Source organism: Nematostella vectensis, chromosome 1, assembly GCF_932526225.1.
Source record: "Nematostella vectensis chromosome 1, jaNemVect1.1, whole genome shotgun sequence".
Taxonomy (NCBI): Eukaryota; Metazoa; Cnidaria; class Anthozoa; order Actiniaria; family Edwardsiidae; genus Nematostella; species Nematostella vectensis.
Genome location: NC_064034.1, coordinates 5,823,635 through 5,841,453, shown reverse-complemented (window position 1 = coordinate 5,841,453; position 17,819 = coordinate 5,823,635). Strand labels below are relative to the sequence as shown.

Below are 17,819 nucleotides of genomic sequence, written 5' to 3'. Positions count from 1 at the left end.
GCAAGGAGAAGAACAAAAAGCCTTTTTGCTTCTTCTGCGTCATACATGTCATATATAGCATCAAGCTTTATCAGGTTGACAACCTGGATTTAGTCGCACCTTTGAGAAATTGAGTGCCTTTTTATGAATAAATGTTTTCAGCGAATTCTTTCCCCTCCACATTATGACCAGCTTGCAACTAATCTCTTGCTCGCGTTCCTTTGAGATTGTTTTGTTTGCGTTCCTTCCTTTGCTTCCTTTGTACCGAAAATATGAGGGTAGCATCGGGGGGGGGGGGGGGGGGGGGGGGGATTGCTTTTGTTTCTCCTGAAGGGGGTAATTCATCTTATCCCTTACTTTTATCAAAATCCTCACGCCCTCGCCCCCACCCCCCCTCGGGATAATAATGAACTTTCCCTAAGTGCAATTAAAAATCCTGGCAAATAGTACATAATAATCACAATGGTGGAAATCTACTTTTTCCTGTCGATCCATCCCTGGTCTGATGCTGCTGAGTCCTCCTGGTTTTCTTTATTCTTAGAGATATCATCGTTTTCTTTCCGCCTTCGAAACGCTGCAGGGAAAAACAAAAACAAAAGTTAGCAAGCCCCATAGCACGAACGGCGCGCGCCGGTTCGCAAAGGATTGCCAATCGATAACGAGCGGGAACTCTCTGATTTGAATCAGTAACTCCATACTGGATATCAAGCTGGAGACTGTCGACATACATTTTTTTGTGTGGAAATTTGAAAGACTGTTTACAGACTGCATGAAAAAGAAAAAATTGGAGAGGTAACATTGCTATAACATTCAAATTTGCATAAGATTTTTCTCTAAAAAATAGTCTACAAACACAACAAAGAAGACATTTCTCCAGTGTAGGTGTGGAGAAGGACTTTATTTAGCTGAGCAGTTATAAGTTAAGCATAACTTCGAGTAATATCTTAACTTAAGTACGCTAAATAACAAAAAAAATCAGTCGAAGAGAAACACAATCTTGTTTGTGAGTGCGGAGCTTTCATCTACCGCACTTACAAGGTTTTCTATCCGCCTTGCCCTCCTCGTCTTCACCAGCACTGCTATCGCCTTCTATGTCCTCTGTTGACAATCCAATAACAAACATAATACTTCAACTTAACTATACATTTATTTATCTAATCACCACTAATAAATAACCTAGTTATAAATACAGCAGCTATGAGCGACTTCCCTTTATTTAGTCGCTATTCATCATGTCTTTCACCCGAAAATAAAATAATGGCGGAATAGGCAAGAGAAAGGTTTTCATTGACTCATTCAAAAGCTGGTGTTGTTTACCGTACCTGCTTGTGATATCCAATCTAGATAACCATGGTAAGCATCATCAACGAGCTGCTTTTCGCGAAGTTTCTGAAACTCGCCGCTTTTTTGTGCCCTAGCTTTTTCTTTGGCAAATTCACTGCGACAGACCAGACATACAGTCACGTGATTAATCCAAGAAAAAAATGTGTAGTATCCAATCCACAGCTTCCAAATAATATCAAATACTGTAATATATAACTTAAATCCACTATTTTTCTTTTTGTTAAAATACGGCAACCCTGATATAATATAATCCAGGTCTGTAACTTTCAACTTGAGGTGCTCTTACCCTAATCCAATTATAGTCCTCAACAAATTAAGAAGGATTTAAAATGTGTTCTACAAGAAAATCAATTACTTGATACCAACAATTGATACCAAATCCAATAATATGAAGTGCTTTTCTAAAACGTTTATTTTAGAAATGATATCATTAGCATTTAAAACATTTGAAATTAATGAGCAACATCAAGTCAAGTGCCCTTGAACCTATTAAAAGGTATCTAATGCATAGAATGTGTGTAATGCTCTATTGATTTTTGGTACTTCTCTATGATAATGTTTATAAAAAGGATATTCAGAAATGCTAAGATATTGACAACACTTACCCACTAAGTACACCAAGCACAAGATTTAGTACAAAAAATGAGCCCCATATAATCAATGTTACAAAGTAGAGCCAAGGCCATGAGTTGCCAATAGCATCGTTTATCTGGAGGAGCAGATAAAAGCAACATTGATAATCAAAACTTGCATCTGAGGTTCAATCTTATTCAGTTATATATATATAGAAAATATATAATTGAAACTGGAAACTGGAAAATGGTAAATATGAATATCTGAAAGACCTTTAATAGAAATCAGCAAGTTTTAAGAGGACCTGCAGAAGCAGTAATAGGGGGGGGGGGAGTTGGGTGGATATTCATCCTCTTTTTTAGTAAAACAAGTAAAAGTAATGTCTTATTGCTTTTTATAAAATAATAAATAATGTACCAATCTTATGTCCAAAACCTGTTATCTTTAAGTTCTGGATCTGCTCCTTGAGACTATAAGGGTTTTGAGGAAAAGACATAAATACCAGATAATATGATTTTAACTATTTCAATCTTAGATTTCATGGGTGAGGATAAGCTATGATTATATCAGATTATTGAACAGAGAAAATGTACTGCATGGGCATTATCAATTATTTGGCTGACTAATTAACCTATACTTACACTATACATAACATCTGTCCAGCCCTCCAGAGTGATACACTGAAATACGGTGAGACATGCCAGCCCTATATTATCAAAGTTGGTGATACCATAGTTGGGGCCTTCCCACTTCTTTAGACAGACCTGCCCCGGACCAGCATTAGAGCAAGAGTATCCTTCAGACTCTGTGCTGCAAGGATGTGGCTCATCAAATGTAGGCTGACCTAAAAGGCAGCAAGCTGTGGTTGGTACATGGCCCGTGGTACAGCTAGGATTTGTTGAAGGGGGAGGGGGGGGGCAATTCTCAAAACAAATTAAGAGGTAGTGAATTTGCGAATCTCATCTCTTTTTTAGACAAGAAAAAGGGGAAGGCATTGCTGGACTATGATGGCTAAACAAATGTGAATGATTGTAGGAGTAAAAGATATTGGAAGGTTATGAGAAAAGAACCATTAAAATGGTATAAAATTTCAACAATTCTAAAGAGTTGTCTTGCTTGCACAACTTTGAGTGGTCATGATAATAGCCAGTGCGTTGTGTGTGAATGCGTGTGTGTGTGTGTGGGGGGGGGGAGGTGTAAAAGACAATTGAGGCACAAGCATTATGACTTGATGACAATAAAAGCAAAAAGAAAAAAAAATTAACTAGATTCTTAAATGATCCTTTTTTAGTTAAAACTGGGGCAATCACAGAAGACATAAATGAATAATATTGATGATGCATGGGTCAATAGGACTGTCACTAATGAATTCGTCTGCTGGTTGGCCAGTAAACTGAGCAGGTTAAATACTGTATAGCACAAAATAAAGTAAAACATGTTAAGTCATAATTAAAGCTGCATTGTCACCAGTTTACTTCTGGTCGCTTACGTAACAATCTCAGATGATTTTTAATGGAAAACGCGAAAATTATTTCAATAGCAGTGAGTCTATTTCAAGTTCCTTCGAGGATGTGATTGATAATTTAGGGCGAATGGTATGTTAAATATCTCGGATTCTAATAGATTCTTTTGTCTTTTAACGGTTGAGGTTTCCGTCGGACCTCCGGAAGTGAACTGGTGACAATGCGGCTTTAAGCCAGCTTTGAACTGTTTTTCAACGGGTAAAATTTGCAAAAAGCTAGTGCTTCACCCTGGTGAGTGAATGGCATACAAGACATACAGTAGCTAGCTCAATTCAAGACACGATATACCCTTCCCTTCACTAAGGACAAAGAATGGCTTGAGCCTTGAGCCTTTAGAAAATGGGATGCATAGAACAAGGGACAAAATATGTGATTTTATGCATATGTTTTATGTTCCATATATTTTTCTTGAATAAACATAAACTCTTTAAAGAACTTCTAGACTTTAGTTAGGGATTCTATGACATGATCTAACTAAGTGTTGATCTTCCATACTTTCAGGGGTGACTATTCTAGAGAACAAGGTAGAGTGATCTTTATCTCTCATCCACACTACAGTATAAGGTTCAAAATCAAGGGGACTCACCTGTGACATTGTCATAGCAGGTACTGTGTAGCTTGCCCATAAATAACTCCACCCCAATAATAGCATAGATTATGACTACAAACACTACTAATAGTGCTATATGAAAAAGTGGAATAAGGGCCTTGATGATAGAATTTAAAACAACTTGTAAACCTGAAAGAAAGAGGAGCAAATATTTAAAAACAAACAAACAATGAGTACCTGAGTGGTACTCTTTATAATTTCATTTGCCATATCAGAGTTTAAGGAATGGAAAATATTAGACCCCATTAGACACATCAAGCCCTAACCCACAAAGTCCAATGGGATGTAAAAAAAACACAATTCAAAGTGTACTATGTTGGTATTGGTCAAAAGTGGATGTGTCGTGAAACCATGGTATGATATTCATTGAAACAAAGGCTCCCTCTGCTTTTATTGAACTTAAACTGCCATTCGCCAGCAACCAAGTAAACCAACAATCAACTTCTTCCCACAATTGCTATGGCCTAGAATTCCAAGGTCATCCTTATTCGCATCTTAGGATGTTGTTGCCAGTAACACACTTATTAAATACATCTGGTATTAGCCTACAGCATATGGCATATGAATACTGGGAATGCTAAAAATAGCAACAATTTCACTTAAACACGAACATGCGGTATAAAAGGGATAGCTCGCCCCCTTTTTTGCAAGCTCTTGCGCAAGTCGTCATCATTCACAACTAGACTTCATTGAGTGCGGACCTCTGAAATGGCCAGAAGAAAACATAGCAAAAAGTAAAGCCTTGCAACTAACTACGACAACTTCAAAGTACAAGAGAATGTTAAAGAACTTTAAGACATATCCGGGAAAGTGTTTGGAGTCAATTCTCTACAAAAACAAAACAAAAATTGTTATTGAGAAATCAAACAGCACGTGCTCGTTTGAATTGAAAAATAAAATTCAAAAACACAGTGCGTGCTTGTTGAATTGAAAAATAAAATTCAAAAACACAGCATGGGCGCTCATTTGAAATGGCGTCATTCAGATGCGTGCACGCTTAAAACAACAAATTTGAAATATTCATCAAGTCAAAACCTGTCTTATCCTCACTATTTTCCGATCTGTTACAAGAAGAGGCTGTTGTGTAACTTCAATTGTGCATTTTTGGATAACTTTGAAATCTATAATAGCTTTCTGGCTTTTCTCTACGGAGCTCTTCACTCAGTGAAGTGAAATGACGAATGACAGCTTGCCTAAGGCAAGTCCCTTTTATAGTGTACGTTCGTATTTAATAACATTACTTACTTGGAACTCCTGATACCAGCCGAAGAGGACGCAGAACTCGGAAGGCTCTGAGAGCTTTTACATCAAAGCTATCTGGAGTATATAATTTTACAATTATAGTTGCCAGCCTGAAAATGTAACATAACACAATGAGAAAAGAGCAATATGGAATTTTTGAACACATGGAAGTCTAGAAAAGTAATTTAAATCTTACTTTTTAGTTTAGGGCTAAACTTACCCAACGACAACAATTACAAAATCTAAGATATTCCATCCATTCCTGAGGTAGGCTCCAGGATGCATTACAAATCCATAGGCTATGATTTTCAGCACAGACTCCATTGTAAAAATACCTAAAAATACAAATTCTGCCACTTCCTGTGGAACAAAGAGGCAAGCACTTAATTATATGTTTTGCTGAAGGTAAGTATAATAATTACAACAATAATAAAAACAACAAAAACAACAGTAATAATAATAACAACAACAACAACAATAGCAGCAACAACAACAATAATAATAATAAATAAAGATATAGATTTGCAACAAATGTTAAAACTATAATGTGATGCACAAGGCACACCATTGTAACAAACTTGAGTAGTATGTTGTTTCAATGATTTCTAGTAAAACAAATTTGATTAAGAATAAAACCAACAAAAAATAGCATTTTTTATATTGTTCTTTTAAGAAATATAAAATATATTTTTGCAACTGTCACATTCTATTCCCAATACATAAGTTATGTGACAAACCGTAGTTCTACTGACAACCTTAGAGTCACCAAATATAACAGAAAAAAAAATATATCTAGTAATGGCAAATAATGGGTTAACAATTTTGTGTATGCATAAAATCGATGGTAAAACTATAAATTACAGCCCAAAAAGACAATAGAAAGTACATTGATACTTCAAGTTAAAACCCTACCACATTGTGGTAAAACGAAAAGCTTAAACCACCTCTTGTAAAAATGTTTTGCTTTGTTATACTGAGACAGGCTTATTAAAGCTAATGTGCATTTAACTCTTTTGCTTTTAGCAAAACTTCCTGAATTGGATTTTATTGAAAATCATTTGGATATCTAATTTTTTTTCTCATGGGTGGTCTTAAACATCAAAATCAAACAGCATGTGAAATACAAATAACAAAATCGTTCTTAATAAAAAGCGATTTAAAAAATTAAACTTAGGACACGATTTGCAAGACACACTGCTTGGTGTTTGTTGTTTTCATTTTTGAAAGAAATCGTGAAAGCAATATTTTCACTAAAATGTTTATTTTTTTTAATAAAAAATTTTGAAACAATGATTATGAATACTGACATAAATATTTTAAATATGAACAATTTAAAAGAAACCGATTTTTGTATATATCAAACCACGAAACAAAATATGAAACGGGACAACATGCTGTATAGCATATAAGATCTGCAAAGCACTGAGCCTTTAATAACAAACAATTCCCTCAACTCTCTCTTGACAAGTACTAAAATACTTTTAAAAAAAATCGCATTTGTAGTAATCTCCTATTATGGGTCAAGCATTTCACAGCTACGCCGTGCCATCGATTTCATGCAAACCTAAAGCACTTTGCTGTTGTTTTTTTTCGTGTTTTTTTCCTTTAAAGCTTTCTCAGCATTATGTAAAACCCTTTTGTTATCCAATAAAATTGACAACAATGTGATCTCTCAGGCTTTAAAATGACCTCTTGCATGTAGCATGTTACATCAAAGTGTGAGACGTACATAACTTAATCGTGCTAACAGCGAAATCCGATCTCAGAAAACTCAACTTAGCTTATTTAGAACTGTCAACGGATCGCACGAGAACACACTTAGAGACACGTGAAAACTTGACAAGAGCTAATCGGCGACGAGTTCAATTCTGTTAGGGACAAAGTTGAGACTGCCATAATACCGTTGAAAGCTACGCTACACAGTCGAACTATAATAGGAGGCGGGGGAACGGAGCCGCTATAAAATTAACATTAAATGCCTTATTGTTGACGTTTTCCAAGTTGCGATAGGCAGAGTCCCATTAGCTGGTGTGCACTTATGACAAAATAAGGTTACAAGCGACTTAACCCCGATTTATCGTCAAAGTGCGATCACCGCAGCTCTGGAAGCCATACAGATGTCGATTTTTCGTTCATTGTAAACATGGGAACCCAATTGAGTGTTGTCGTAAGAATTGCTTCGTAGGTAACTACAGCGTTCGTCATCCTAGATAGTGAAATAATCGAACCAATTATAATGTGCGCCTATCCAGAAGGAGATTGACCAGAAAAGAAACACAGGCATGCAGATGTGCTGAAGATTAAACAGTGTTTTGGAAAAAAGACCGAGATTGTATCGAGTGGAAAGTTTAGATAGCGGAGTCACCCAGATTCTAAAAATAGGGACTTTGCATACCTTTCAAAAGAAAAACACGCACACACACATCTTCTTATAAAATTGTCACAACAGACTAGAAATGAGTTAAAGTTCGTAGGTAGTCTATCAACACAGAATAGTTACACAAATGAGATATGGTTATTTTTCTATACAAACAATATTCAAAATAGCAATCGATTCTTGTTTTGCCAAATAATGCGACGGTGCGCTGTTGGTTGTGTTCCACGTCGTCAAAGTACTCGACTGTTTGTCCAAAGCGAATCACCCTGACGTCTGACTAATCAAACCAAGAAGTGTGATTAAAAATTCATTTTACTTGCACAGTCAAATAAACGCATTGAGGAACAAAAAAAAACTGAAGTTGTGTATATTTTCTCGCTCAATCAGCTTGACATTGACAAAAATGATAGCTTTTTCGTGTAGACAAGCGGATAACCTCCCAAGAAAGAGCACCCTATTTTTAGTTGTTCATTAGAAGCGAACTAAGTAATCTGGAAACAAAGATCAAAGTCACAGCTCAGCTTCACGACACCAGCATATCAACAACCGACACTTCTAAACGACACTAGTTTGTTTTGATATTAAAATACACGAAACCACCGGCCATAAATCACGTATATATGTCTCGACAGCACAATGACCGAGTTACGAAGCCAAGAGATGAGATAATTCAATTTTTAAGCGCTGACGGTGATCAAAATTAAGCAAAAGTTTACAGAGACTGGCGATTTCGAGCGCATGTGATCGCATTCATTTGCATCAAAACATTGAGCGGCGGCCGGGTCAAATGTAGTAGATGGCCAAGCAGTCTAGGAACATCTAAGTCAGATAACAGTGTAATTCCAACACACTCTGCTCGGGACTTCAGTCTCTACAAAACCCCACGGTCCTGTTAGGCGAGATCAATTTTTAAGTCAGGCGCACGGGGTAATAAATAGCGATATTAATATTAAGTAATTCGCCTCTAAAAGGACCAAGCGGTACCTACCAGCTCCTCGTTGATGAGGCTGCTGTCTTGCTCTGGAAGGGGTTGGAAAGCCGCTAGTGCTGCACAATTCGCGAAAATAGTTATTAAAATCATTACATCGAAAGGCGTACGAAATACGTCAAGGAAAAATACAGTGAACTAGCGTATAGCAGAGAGCAGGTTGGCTAACAGAATCGTTAGGCATTCAGCAGATCACAGAGTGCGGTGACAGCCGCCGCAACGCAAAGCCTCACACATCTAGCACACAGAAAACAAACATACTGCTACAAAACCATCCACTTCCAATTTATAATACTAGGAAAAGGATATCTCCATTCTACTAGACTTATTGCCGTGCTTCGTATCGGATTCCCGAGTGTCAGGCAAAATAGAGCTCTCTTCGGACGAACAGCGTTTGTTGGCTTTTTCTGTCTCTTGGGTTGTGGAGGTGGCTTGCCATACTTTGGTTGGCCGTTAAGCTTAGCTCTATTCTGCGCTAGCTCGGCTGCCGTGGGCCAACTAGACTTCATCGGAGCGGACGGCTGCTCTCGGCTATAGACTGGCGGATTGAAAAGCACCCGGTTAGTTAGTACTGTATAACGGCTGCAAGAGTCGAAGTCGCTGCGGCTAACTTAAAAATCGAGATGAAATCAGTGAATGAATACGAGGTGCATGTTCAGTACAGCATTCGATGAGTTGCGCTGGCCGGCTTCAAAGCGCCCCGCTAAAACTTCGCCAGCACTGACCGTTTGAGTCCATAATGATGAAGCTACCCTAGCTCGGTTTTCGTAGTAGACCAAGTTTGCATACGACTCGATGAGCCATCATGTCAATAACTAGCCACAATCACACACATCATTAATCCTTGTTTATAGAAATTCCTCCGCCAGATCTTAGACCTTTTGCTACGTACATACGGGAATTTGATGATCAAAGTGTTACAATCGGATTTGCGTGATCTTTAGCGGACGCCGGGGGGTACGGCCAGACAATGTATTACTATAGTAACCAGTGACAAAGGTGCCCAACCGTGTCACGCAACTAACAAAGCAAAAGAACACATTGGAATTGAGTATTATTCGCAGCAGATATGCGGCTCGCGATTACAATATTTTCACCAGTTTTGCAGGCTTAGCGATGTGCACTGTATCCCCTGAGATAATGCTGATTAGTTATGGAAATATAAAACATGGCGAAAATGTTTGGTTATTAAAGTTGCCCCCTTAAGTCGATATGAACATAACATATGCAAAAAAAAAGTAAAAGTACTGGCCACATTACATAGTCAGGTTTGTATACTGGAAGTCTATCATCTCTTGAGAGTAACCGTATTACATATAATTCAAAGAGAGCTCCTACAAACATAACAGCGCAAATTCGCTTTTTTCCTCTTTCCATTCAGGTGCAACCTATATCAATTACAAGTACTTGGCTTTACTGCATAAACCTTTCAAACATTCTAATTCAATTTGAACGCGAGAGAATATATATCACCTATAATATTGCGACGGAACCTAAATACAACATTTTAGGTATCAGGCGCCCGTTTTAAATTATTCATGTTGACATTAGTTTTCCATTTAATGGCCCAGAAACATCACTAGTCACGAATGGTAATTACTCCGATAATATAGATGCCCGGTTTTCACCAATGTTTTATTCTAAAGCTGGTGTTAACGACATAAATATTCGAATGACTCTCAATTGCACGTATTTGATGTATTCGTTGTCAACATCCAAATGTTTTCAACCTACCCTCAGAGAACATCCTGCCGAATAGCTACTGCGCACCTCTTCTGCGCACTCAGGTCGACTATATTTTGTCGTGCACAAATGTCCTACGGTATGATACTATCGCATCACATACCCTTGCCTACTGAAGGCGAACTGTTATCTTTTAAGTTTTAATAAAACAAGTGTAGGTTAATACGAGAACCTCGAGCGAACCATATTGTTTAGCGCCTTTAACTCTGATAGGATGACTGCACCGCGTGGGAGGGGGCCTGGGCTCCAGAACAATAGTCATATTACGCGTGGGAAGAGATGGGACTAGTCACGTGATTGACAGCCAACGAAGTGGGTGATGCGGGGGCGCTGTGTCCGCTCATGAAGAGCTCACACCTCCCACGTCGTCATTACAACGGCGAATCAAATCAAAACAACACTGCTCATGGAATCAAAGGCGCTATAAGGTTCTGCATCCGAGAGGTAAATGTTTGATACTCGAAGGATGGAAACAATGAAGTGTACTTCAGCTTTAAAAGTATATAACAGACTGAAAAAGCATTACTCTTGTGCACACCCAATTAAGGCGTTCCCCTAGGTCTGACTCACCCCGCATTACTACAGTATTTTCACCCTTGCCGCATATATTACTAACTCTAGAGTCTGTACTTACAGTATACATATGTAATTTGTGTACACTTCTACAACATATAGGGGGAGCTCACTTTATTATACTCTTGGCTCATTTGCCATGAGACTGGCATGCTTTTATACTTCTTGGTACTAAAGTTAACGGTCGCCCTGCCATTGCCGCATATGTAAGAAGCCTACCTTCCCATAAGGTGAGGTCTACCACTTGTTCACCTGGAGGGAGCTCACTCCACCCTCGAATCATCATGAATAGTATTCCTAGGGTTGTTCCACATGGTCTCTTCATTTAGTCTTGTATTACCTGTGCGGCTCATGGGGTCACATATGCAGTGCACATGTCAAGATGTCTCTGTTTCCGCGGTGGGTATGTCATGAAGTCTCTTCTCTGTGCGTTTAGTGAGCTAGTTCCTGGTCAGTTCTACACTTATATATCTTCATCGTGGACACTTTTGGCTCCAATTTCAGGTGCGAGCGCACCCCCCCCCCCCCCCCCCCCCCCACAACAGCCAAAGGACCACTTTCAGTTCTCAATAGACGTGCCATTATTTGTAGGCAAAACCCACTCTGGTATGTAGCCAAATCCGACAATAAACGTCCCGTGGAGATACTGCAAAGGCATTGTCAGATTTTTATCAGAGAACTCCCTCCCCCAGGAATTATTGTCCCCCCCCCAAGAAAAATCCTGTTTATGGGCAGTGCGAAGCTGTCGATCATGCAGAGAGCTAGGAGATCCCACTATTTTTTCGGTTGCATTCGTAGCGCATATGCTTTATCTAGCAATCCCTTATACCGCCTCACAAGCTCACGGTACGGGAAATTTAGCCAGAAATTAATAAAAAAAACTACTACTCTGAGTTTATTTTCTTGCTGGTTGTCCAGTGCAAAGCTTTTCGGTAGATATGTTTCCTTGTTGTCGGTTCTACTGATGTCGAAAATATCCATTTTAAAAGTTGCTGGAGAAAAAAATTATCTGTTATTGGTTTTCCCAGGAGCGGACCATTCCTTTCTTCCCAGCCAGCAGTGGTTAGGCATTTTAGCAGATGAATAATTGCCCGTTTACCCAACCGATCGGGACGAAATTTTTCCCAAAGCATCTCTTGTCGCTCCAGATGCTTTTTTTCTCTGCAACCTGCAGTGCGGATAGGTGCCCGATTACCATGTTGCGCTTTCTCCCTGCAAATCTCTTGTCTGTCCGCACAGCATACAGCATGTTCGATACTAAGTTTGTGCTGCCATCTCTCTTATGTTATTTTTAGAATTATTGATTCCTCAACAAGGCATGTAAAAACAAAGGACCATAGGTCTGCAGGCAGAAAGTAAGACGAATTATTTTTAAACCCATTGCCCTTACCTGAAAGACAAAGACATATGCCTTTTTATGGTGTCAAATTGCACCTAATTTCCCACATCTGTATATATTCGTAATGTAGTGAGCATGAGAAGCAAGTCAACTAAAGATTTTCAGCCTCTGCCTTCGAGAGGGGGGACAATGTTGATATTTTAAAGCATTACGTAGTGGAGATACGTAGTTTGAAATAGACTGTTTTAGGGCACAAAAAGGATCTGTTCCGCAGCCCGTTTTTTTTTTTTTTTTTTTTTTTTTGTCGGCTGGGAAGATACTAGGTCCATCGGTTGCTGGAAAAACTGGGGGCTCTAATATTTCGGAAAACTCGGTTGCTGGGAATATTTTTTTGGAGCGCTAGAACGGATGCTTCGGGAAAAAATCGACCCGATCGGTTGGGTATACGGTCAATTATTCATTTGCTAAATGCCTAACCACTGCTGGATGGAAAAAAAAGGAATGGTCCCTCCTGGGAAAAAAGGAACAGATAATTTTCCCCCAGCAACTTTTAAAATTGATATTTTCGGCATCAGAACATATTCAAAGGACGAAATATGCCATTTAAACGTGTTTCGTGAAGGGGGGCTCGTTGTATGCCCTCTCTGTTTGAGATGCACAGGTAGCGAGGAAATATCTAAATACAGTGAAACAAGTAAAGTCGAAACTTATAAAAAAGTTGTTAAACTTAAATTTTTTCCCACACTGTTGTCGAGATCCCAAGTATTAATCATTATAGAGGTTATTGAAATATCTAGTTAAGTGAATAGTTGCTTTACGCTCAAAATGAGGACGATGATCACTCTCTCCACTTTCGACTTCGACACAAGTTTCCATAATGGCAACGTTGGCGTAGATTGAGTCTAGCTTGCCGAAAATTAATGACGAATTCGCTCCATATTGTACGTTAAAAAACATGAAATGCACATAACGTGTTATTATGCCCTCCCCACTTATCATTACTCGCCCACACACAGCTGAACCTAAGAGCATAACAACACCTCAGCCCGTGTGTCTTAGTGGGGTAGAGTTGGAGGTTGGGGGAGGGGGGGGGGGGGGAGGACGAGCTATGTGCAAGACAGATAGACAGTTTTAGTGGGGTAGAGTTGGAGGTGGGGGGAGGGGGGTAGGAGAGCTATGTGCAAGACAGACAGACAGACAGTTTTAGTGGGGTAGAGTTGGAGGTGGGGGGAGGGGGGGGGGGGTGGACGAGCTATGTGCAAGACAGACAGTTTTAGTGGGGTAGAGTTGGAGGTGGGGGGAGGACGAGCTATGTGCAAGACAGACAGACAGTCTTAGTGGGGTCTTATACAAAGAGTATATCGACTGGGAATCCCAATAAATTTTAACTATGTAAGACCACTACACAACACAATATTTTTTTTGAGTCATGTAGAGATAATACTGTTCCTAAGGGAGAGACATTCATAGATGTGTTTTGCGATCGCTTTTTGTATTGAAATATTTTTGCCTGGATAGCTTATAAGGTAAAGGAACGCATCTTGTGACGTCATTCTACTGTATTTGATCTTTCCGTTTGTCTCTTTATATCTTTTTTCTTTGAAAGTTGGACAAATGGTAAGGAAATGTTATTCGTTTCCTACTCCTGATTTGCATAATTCGCAAATTCGCTCTTCAGGGGCTTTATAAGGTTTGATGGCGCACTATTTTATTTCTAGCTTATGATTGCTTAATCTTAATTTTGTTAAAGCTATTCTATGATTAGAGTTGGTGACTTGGAAAAGATAGTCCTCCAGGGAATAATCAGTCTTAAATATTCTGTAAGTTCTTAATTTTTTTTTTTGCCTGGAATCGTTTCTAACGCCAGAGATAACCTCTGACATCCATTTTTGAAATTCTTTGTCTTCTAGTCTTTTCTGGATTGTAGCCATGAGGTATTTCACTGTCAAAATTTCTTCTGAGTCTGCAAGGGACCAGAAATCCCCCATGCCGATTCTTTGTAGTTTTTTTTTTTTTCTTTTTTTTTGCAATGAGAGAGAGGAGGGACAGGGAAGGCATGAGGTTTGTTTTCATTCACGTAAATTGCACTTTTCAAAAACACATCACGTACCTATAATAACGATCGCCCCGAACGGTTACTCTGCTATCACATGTAGTCTAAAATGTTCAGTCAATAGCGATGATTGTTTAATTAAGATAAACCACTACAGTAGTTAATTGGCCCCTCCCTCTCCCCTGCCGAACAAAACATCCCACGCACATGAAAGGAATTCAAATGAGACGCGAAAGCTGTAGCAGCATCTGTACCATTTTTTATTTGTATTTAGTAATTTTAAACGCCGACGCGTTGCATTATGGGAAAATTCTTCTCCTAAACGAAAAAAAAAAGATAAACGATATACGACGATTTTCTTGATGTATTTTCTGTGGCGACACAAAACTAGAGTGCACACACAATTTCCTGTAATATGTCAGCTCAATGTTACCGCAACATAAGGCAACTTTCTTGACTTCAACGTTATCACAACATAAGACGACTTTCTGGGGTTCACCGTTACCGCAACATAAGACGACTTTTTTACTTCACCGTTACCGCAACAGACGACTTTCTTGAGTTTATATACCACATTATAGGACGCCTTTATGGAGTTTACTACCGTTACCACAAAAGATGACTTCCTTGACTTCGCCGTTACCGCAACATAAGACGACTTTCTGGGGTTAACCGTTACCGCAACATAAGGCAACTTTCTTGACTTCACCGTTATCACAACATAAGACGACTTCCTTGAGCTTGTTACCGCAATATAAGACGTCTTCTTGGAGGTCACCGTTTACACAATATAAGACGACTAACTGGAGATCACCGTTGTCCCAATATAAGACGACCTTCTGGGGTTCACCGTTATCGCAATACAAGACGTCTTTTATATAAATTCACCGTTATCACAAAATAAGACGACTTTCACGACTTCACCGTTATCACAATTAAGACGACTTTCTGGGGTTCACCATTACCGCAACACAAGACGACTTTCTGCGGTTCACCGTTACCGCAAATAAGATGACTTTCTTGAGTTCACATTACCACAATATAAGACGACTTTCATGAATTCACCGTTATCACAATATAGACGACATTCTTGAGCTCGTTACCGTAATAAAGACGTCTTCCTGGAGTTCACCGTCCACACAATATAAGACGACTAACTGAAGGTCACCGTTATCGCAAAATAAGACGTCTTTTATATGAATTCACCGTTATCACAATATAATACGTCTTTTATATGAATTCACCGCTATCACAATATAAGATGCCTTTCACGAATATAATCGTTATCACAATATAAGACGACTTTCTGAGTTTAACCGTTACCGCAAAAGATGACTTCCTTTAATTCACCGTCATCATATTATAAGACGACTTTCACGGCTTCATCGTTATCGCAATACAAGACGACTTTTATATGAATTCACCGTTATCACAATATAAGACGACTTTCATGATTTCACCGTTATCGCAATACAAAGACGACTTTTATATGAATTTCCTGATATCACAATATAAGACGACTTTCATGAATTCACCGTTATCACAATATAAGACGACTTTCATGAGTTCAACGTTCCCACAACATAAGACGACTTCCTGGACTTCCCCGTCACCACAATATAAGACGACGTCCTGGACTTCACCGTCACCACAATATAAGACGACTTCCTGGAGTTTACCGTTACCACAACATAAGACGACTTCCTGGAGTTCACCGTCACCAAAATATAAGACGACGTCCTGGACTTCACCGTCACCACAATATAAGACGACTTCCTGGAGTTCACCGTTACCGCAACAAACGACTTTCTTGAGTTCACTTTACCACATTATAGGACGACTTTCTGGAGTTCACTACCGTTACCACAAAAGACGACTTCCTTGAATTCGCCACTATCAACAATATAAGACGACTTTCTTGAGTTCAATGTTATAGCTATAGAACGACATTTTCTCGAAATAGACACCACAATATAAGACGACTAACTGGGGTTCACTGGTACCGCAATATAAGACTTCTTTCATGAGTTCACCATTATAGAAGACGACTTCCTGGAGTTCACCGTTTACCACAATATAAAACGACATTTTGTCGAGATACACACAATAAGGTTACACTTGAGAATCCGACCATGTGTCCTAACCAGCAGTGCTTCATGGGTAATTGCTTGATCCTTGTCTTTAAAAACGTGCGCGTGTTTACAGGCACATTGTATTCCCAAACCTGAAATTGTTTTAATACCTTTATTTGCTTATCGTTGGGTTACGACACTGGAATTTTACCGGGTGCAACCTTTTTTTTATGGGCGTATAATGGTTGCCGCGACCTCCCTATCTACGACGAATTGTGAACTTGGTGTTTTCACGTCGTTTGTTGATTTCTAATTAATTTTAGTTAATTTTTAATTTCCTATTGCTTTTTACATTGTCAAATTATTATTCATCTGTCGCTCAGAGAGCCATCCAAACCTTTTACTTAAATTTCCAAACATATCTTGTTAGAATGGCGTCCAAATCTAGATTTAAAATCAAATCAAGGCAACGAAAGACACCTGGAAATCGCCGCCATCGTGGCAATATCATAAGACATACCTGAAGCTAAATCTGCCAAGTGAGGCCAGGCGACATTGGGGCACAAATCCATTGAAAACTCATTAGAGCTTCAACTGGAAAAATTAATGAACACAGCTACAAGGAAGTATGTTAACCTTTACACGCGCGAAATGCGCGCTATTTGTGCGTGTAGTCTGTAAGTGTTATGTGCGTGTAGTTTGAGCGTAGTCTGCTCGTTTTGCGTGTGTAGTTTGGGTGTAATCCTATACGTGTAACTACACCAAGTAGCGAGGAGTGCGTGTTAATACACAAACACTAAAAAGTGGTCTGTATGTTTTGAAAGAACTCGACACCATAATTTATTAAAAGCGACAAAATGAAGGAAACCTTACATGTCAATATTTTTCTCGTCTTTGTTGATCGGTCTAAAGCGTCTGGGAGTGTGTGTTATGAAGAAGCTAGATATCGACTATCTTCCCCTGAAACAGACAGTATAATAATAAGCGCTATTCCTTTTAACTCATACAAGATGAATGACAACAAAATAAACGTAATGGTTGTATTCAACGATATTATAAATTCGCTATAGAAAATAAAAGCAAGGCATCGAAAAGCCAGGCGCGCGGCTAGTCACGATTTTTAAAATCTTTGAGTAAAAGAAAAATATTCACCTTTGGAAACATACAATACAAAAGCTATAATAAAGCACAAGGTTTTTACTATGTGCTTGGGGCTGATACTAGCTTGATTTGGATCAAATCATGGAGGTAGGGAAACCAAATTTGGATGAGAAGCCACTATTCGCCCATCTACAGTTTATTTGAAGATTGTGTTCCTGGTCAGCGGCGTAGCCAGGATGTTTTACAGCAGGGGGCACAAAAGGGTCTTTCAAGGCATTTTCTTCTGTATTTAAGATAATGTC

The 17,819-nt window shown here is 39.0% G+C and overlaps 1 protein-coding gene across 3 annotated transcripts in view; it reads right to left on the bottom strand.

Annotated features, from left to right (window-relative positions):
- Positions 1–9,541, bottom strand: part of LOC5519069 (muscle calcium channel subunit alpha-1) — a 29,269-nt gene extending 19,728 nt beyond the window's left edge. For 2 of the 3 annotated variants that reach the window (XM_048723358.1, XM_048723359.1), the window contains exons 1-11: positions 9,362–9,541; positions 8,946–9,174; positions 8,637–8,742; positions 5,492–5,631; positions 5,275–5,381; positions 4,006–4,158; positions 2,538–2,740; positions 1,929–2,032; positions 1,302–1,417; positions 1,015–1,077; positions 457–553 (exon numbers count right to left, since the gene is read on the bottom strand). In XM_048723358.1, the coding sequence (XP_048579315.1) occupies positions 457–553; positions 1,015–1,077; positions 1,302–1,417; positions 1,929–2,032; positions 2,538–2,740; positions 4,006–4,158; positions 5,275–5,381; positions 5,492–5,631; positions 8,637–8,742; positions 8,946–9,174; positions 9,362–9,374 (1,331 nt within the window). In that variant the 5' untranslated portion in view covers positions 9,375–9,541. The remainder of the gene's footprint in view (positions 1–456; positions 554–1,014; positions 1,078–1,301; positions 1,418–1,928; positions 2,033–2,537; positions 2,741–4,005; positions 4,159–5,274; positions 5,382–5,491; positions 5,632–8,636; positions 8,743–8,945; positions 9,175–9,361) is intronic. The other variant, XM_048723363.1, reaches the window with a different exon arrangement.
- Between the last annotated feature and the right edge of the window lie 8,278 nt (positions 9,542–17,819).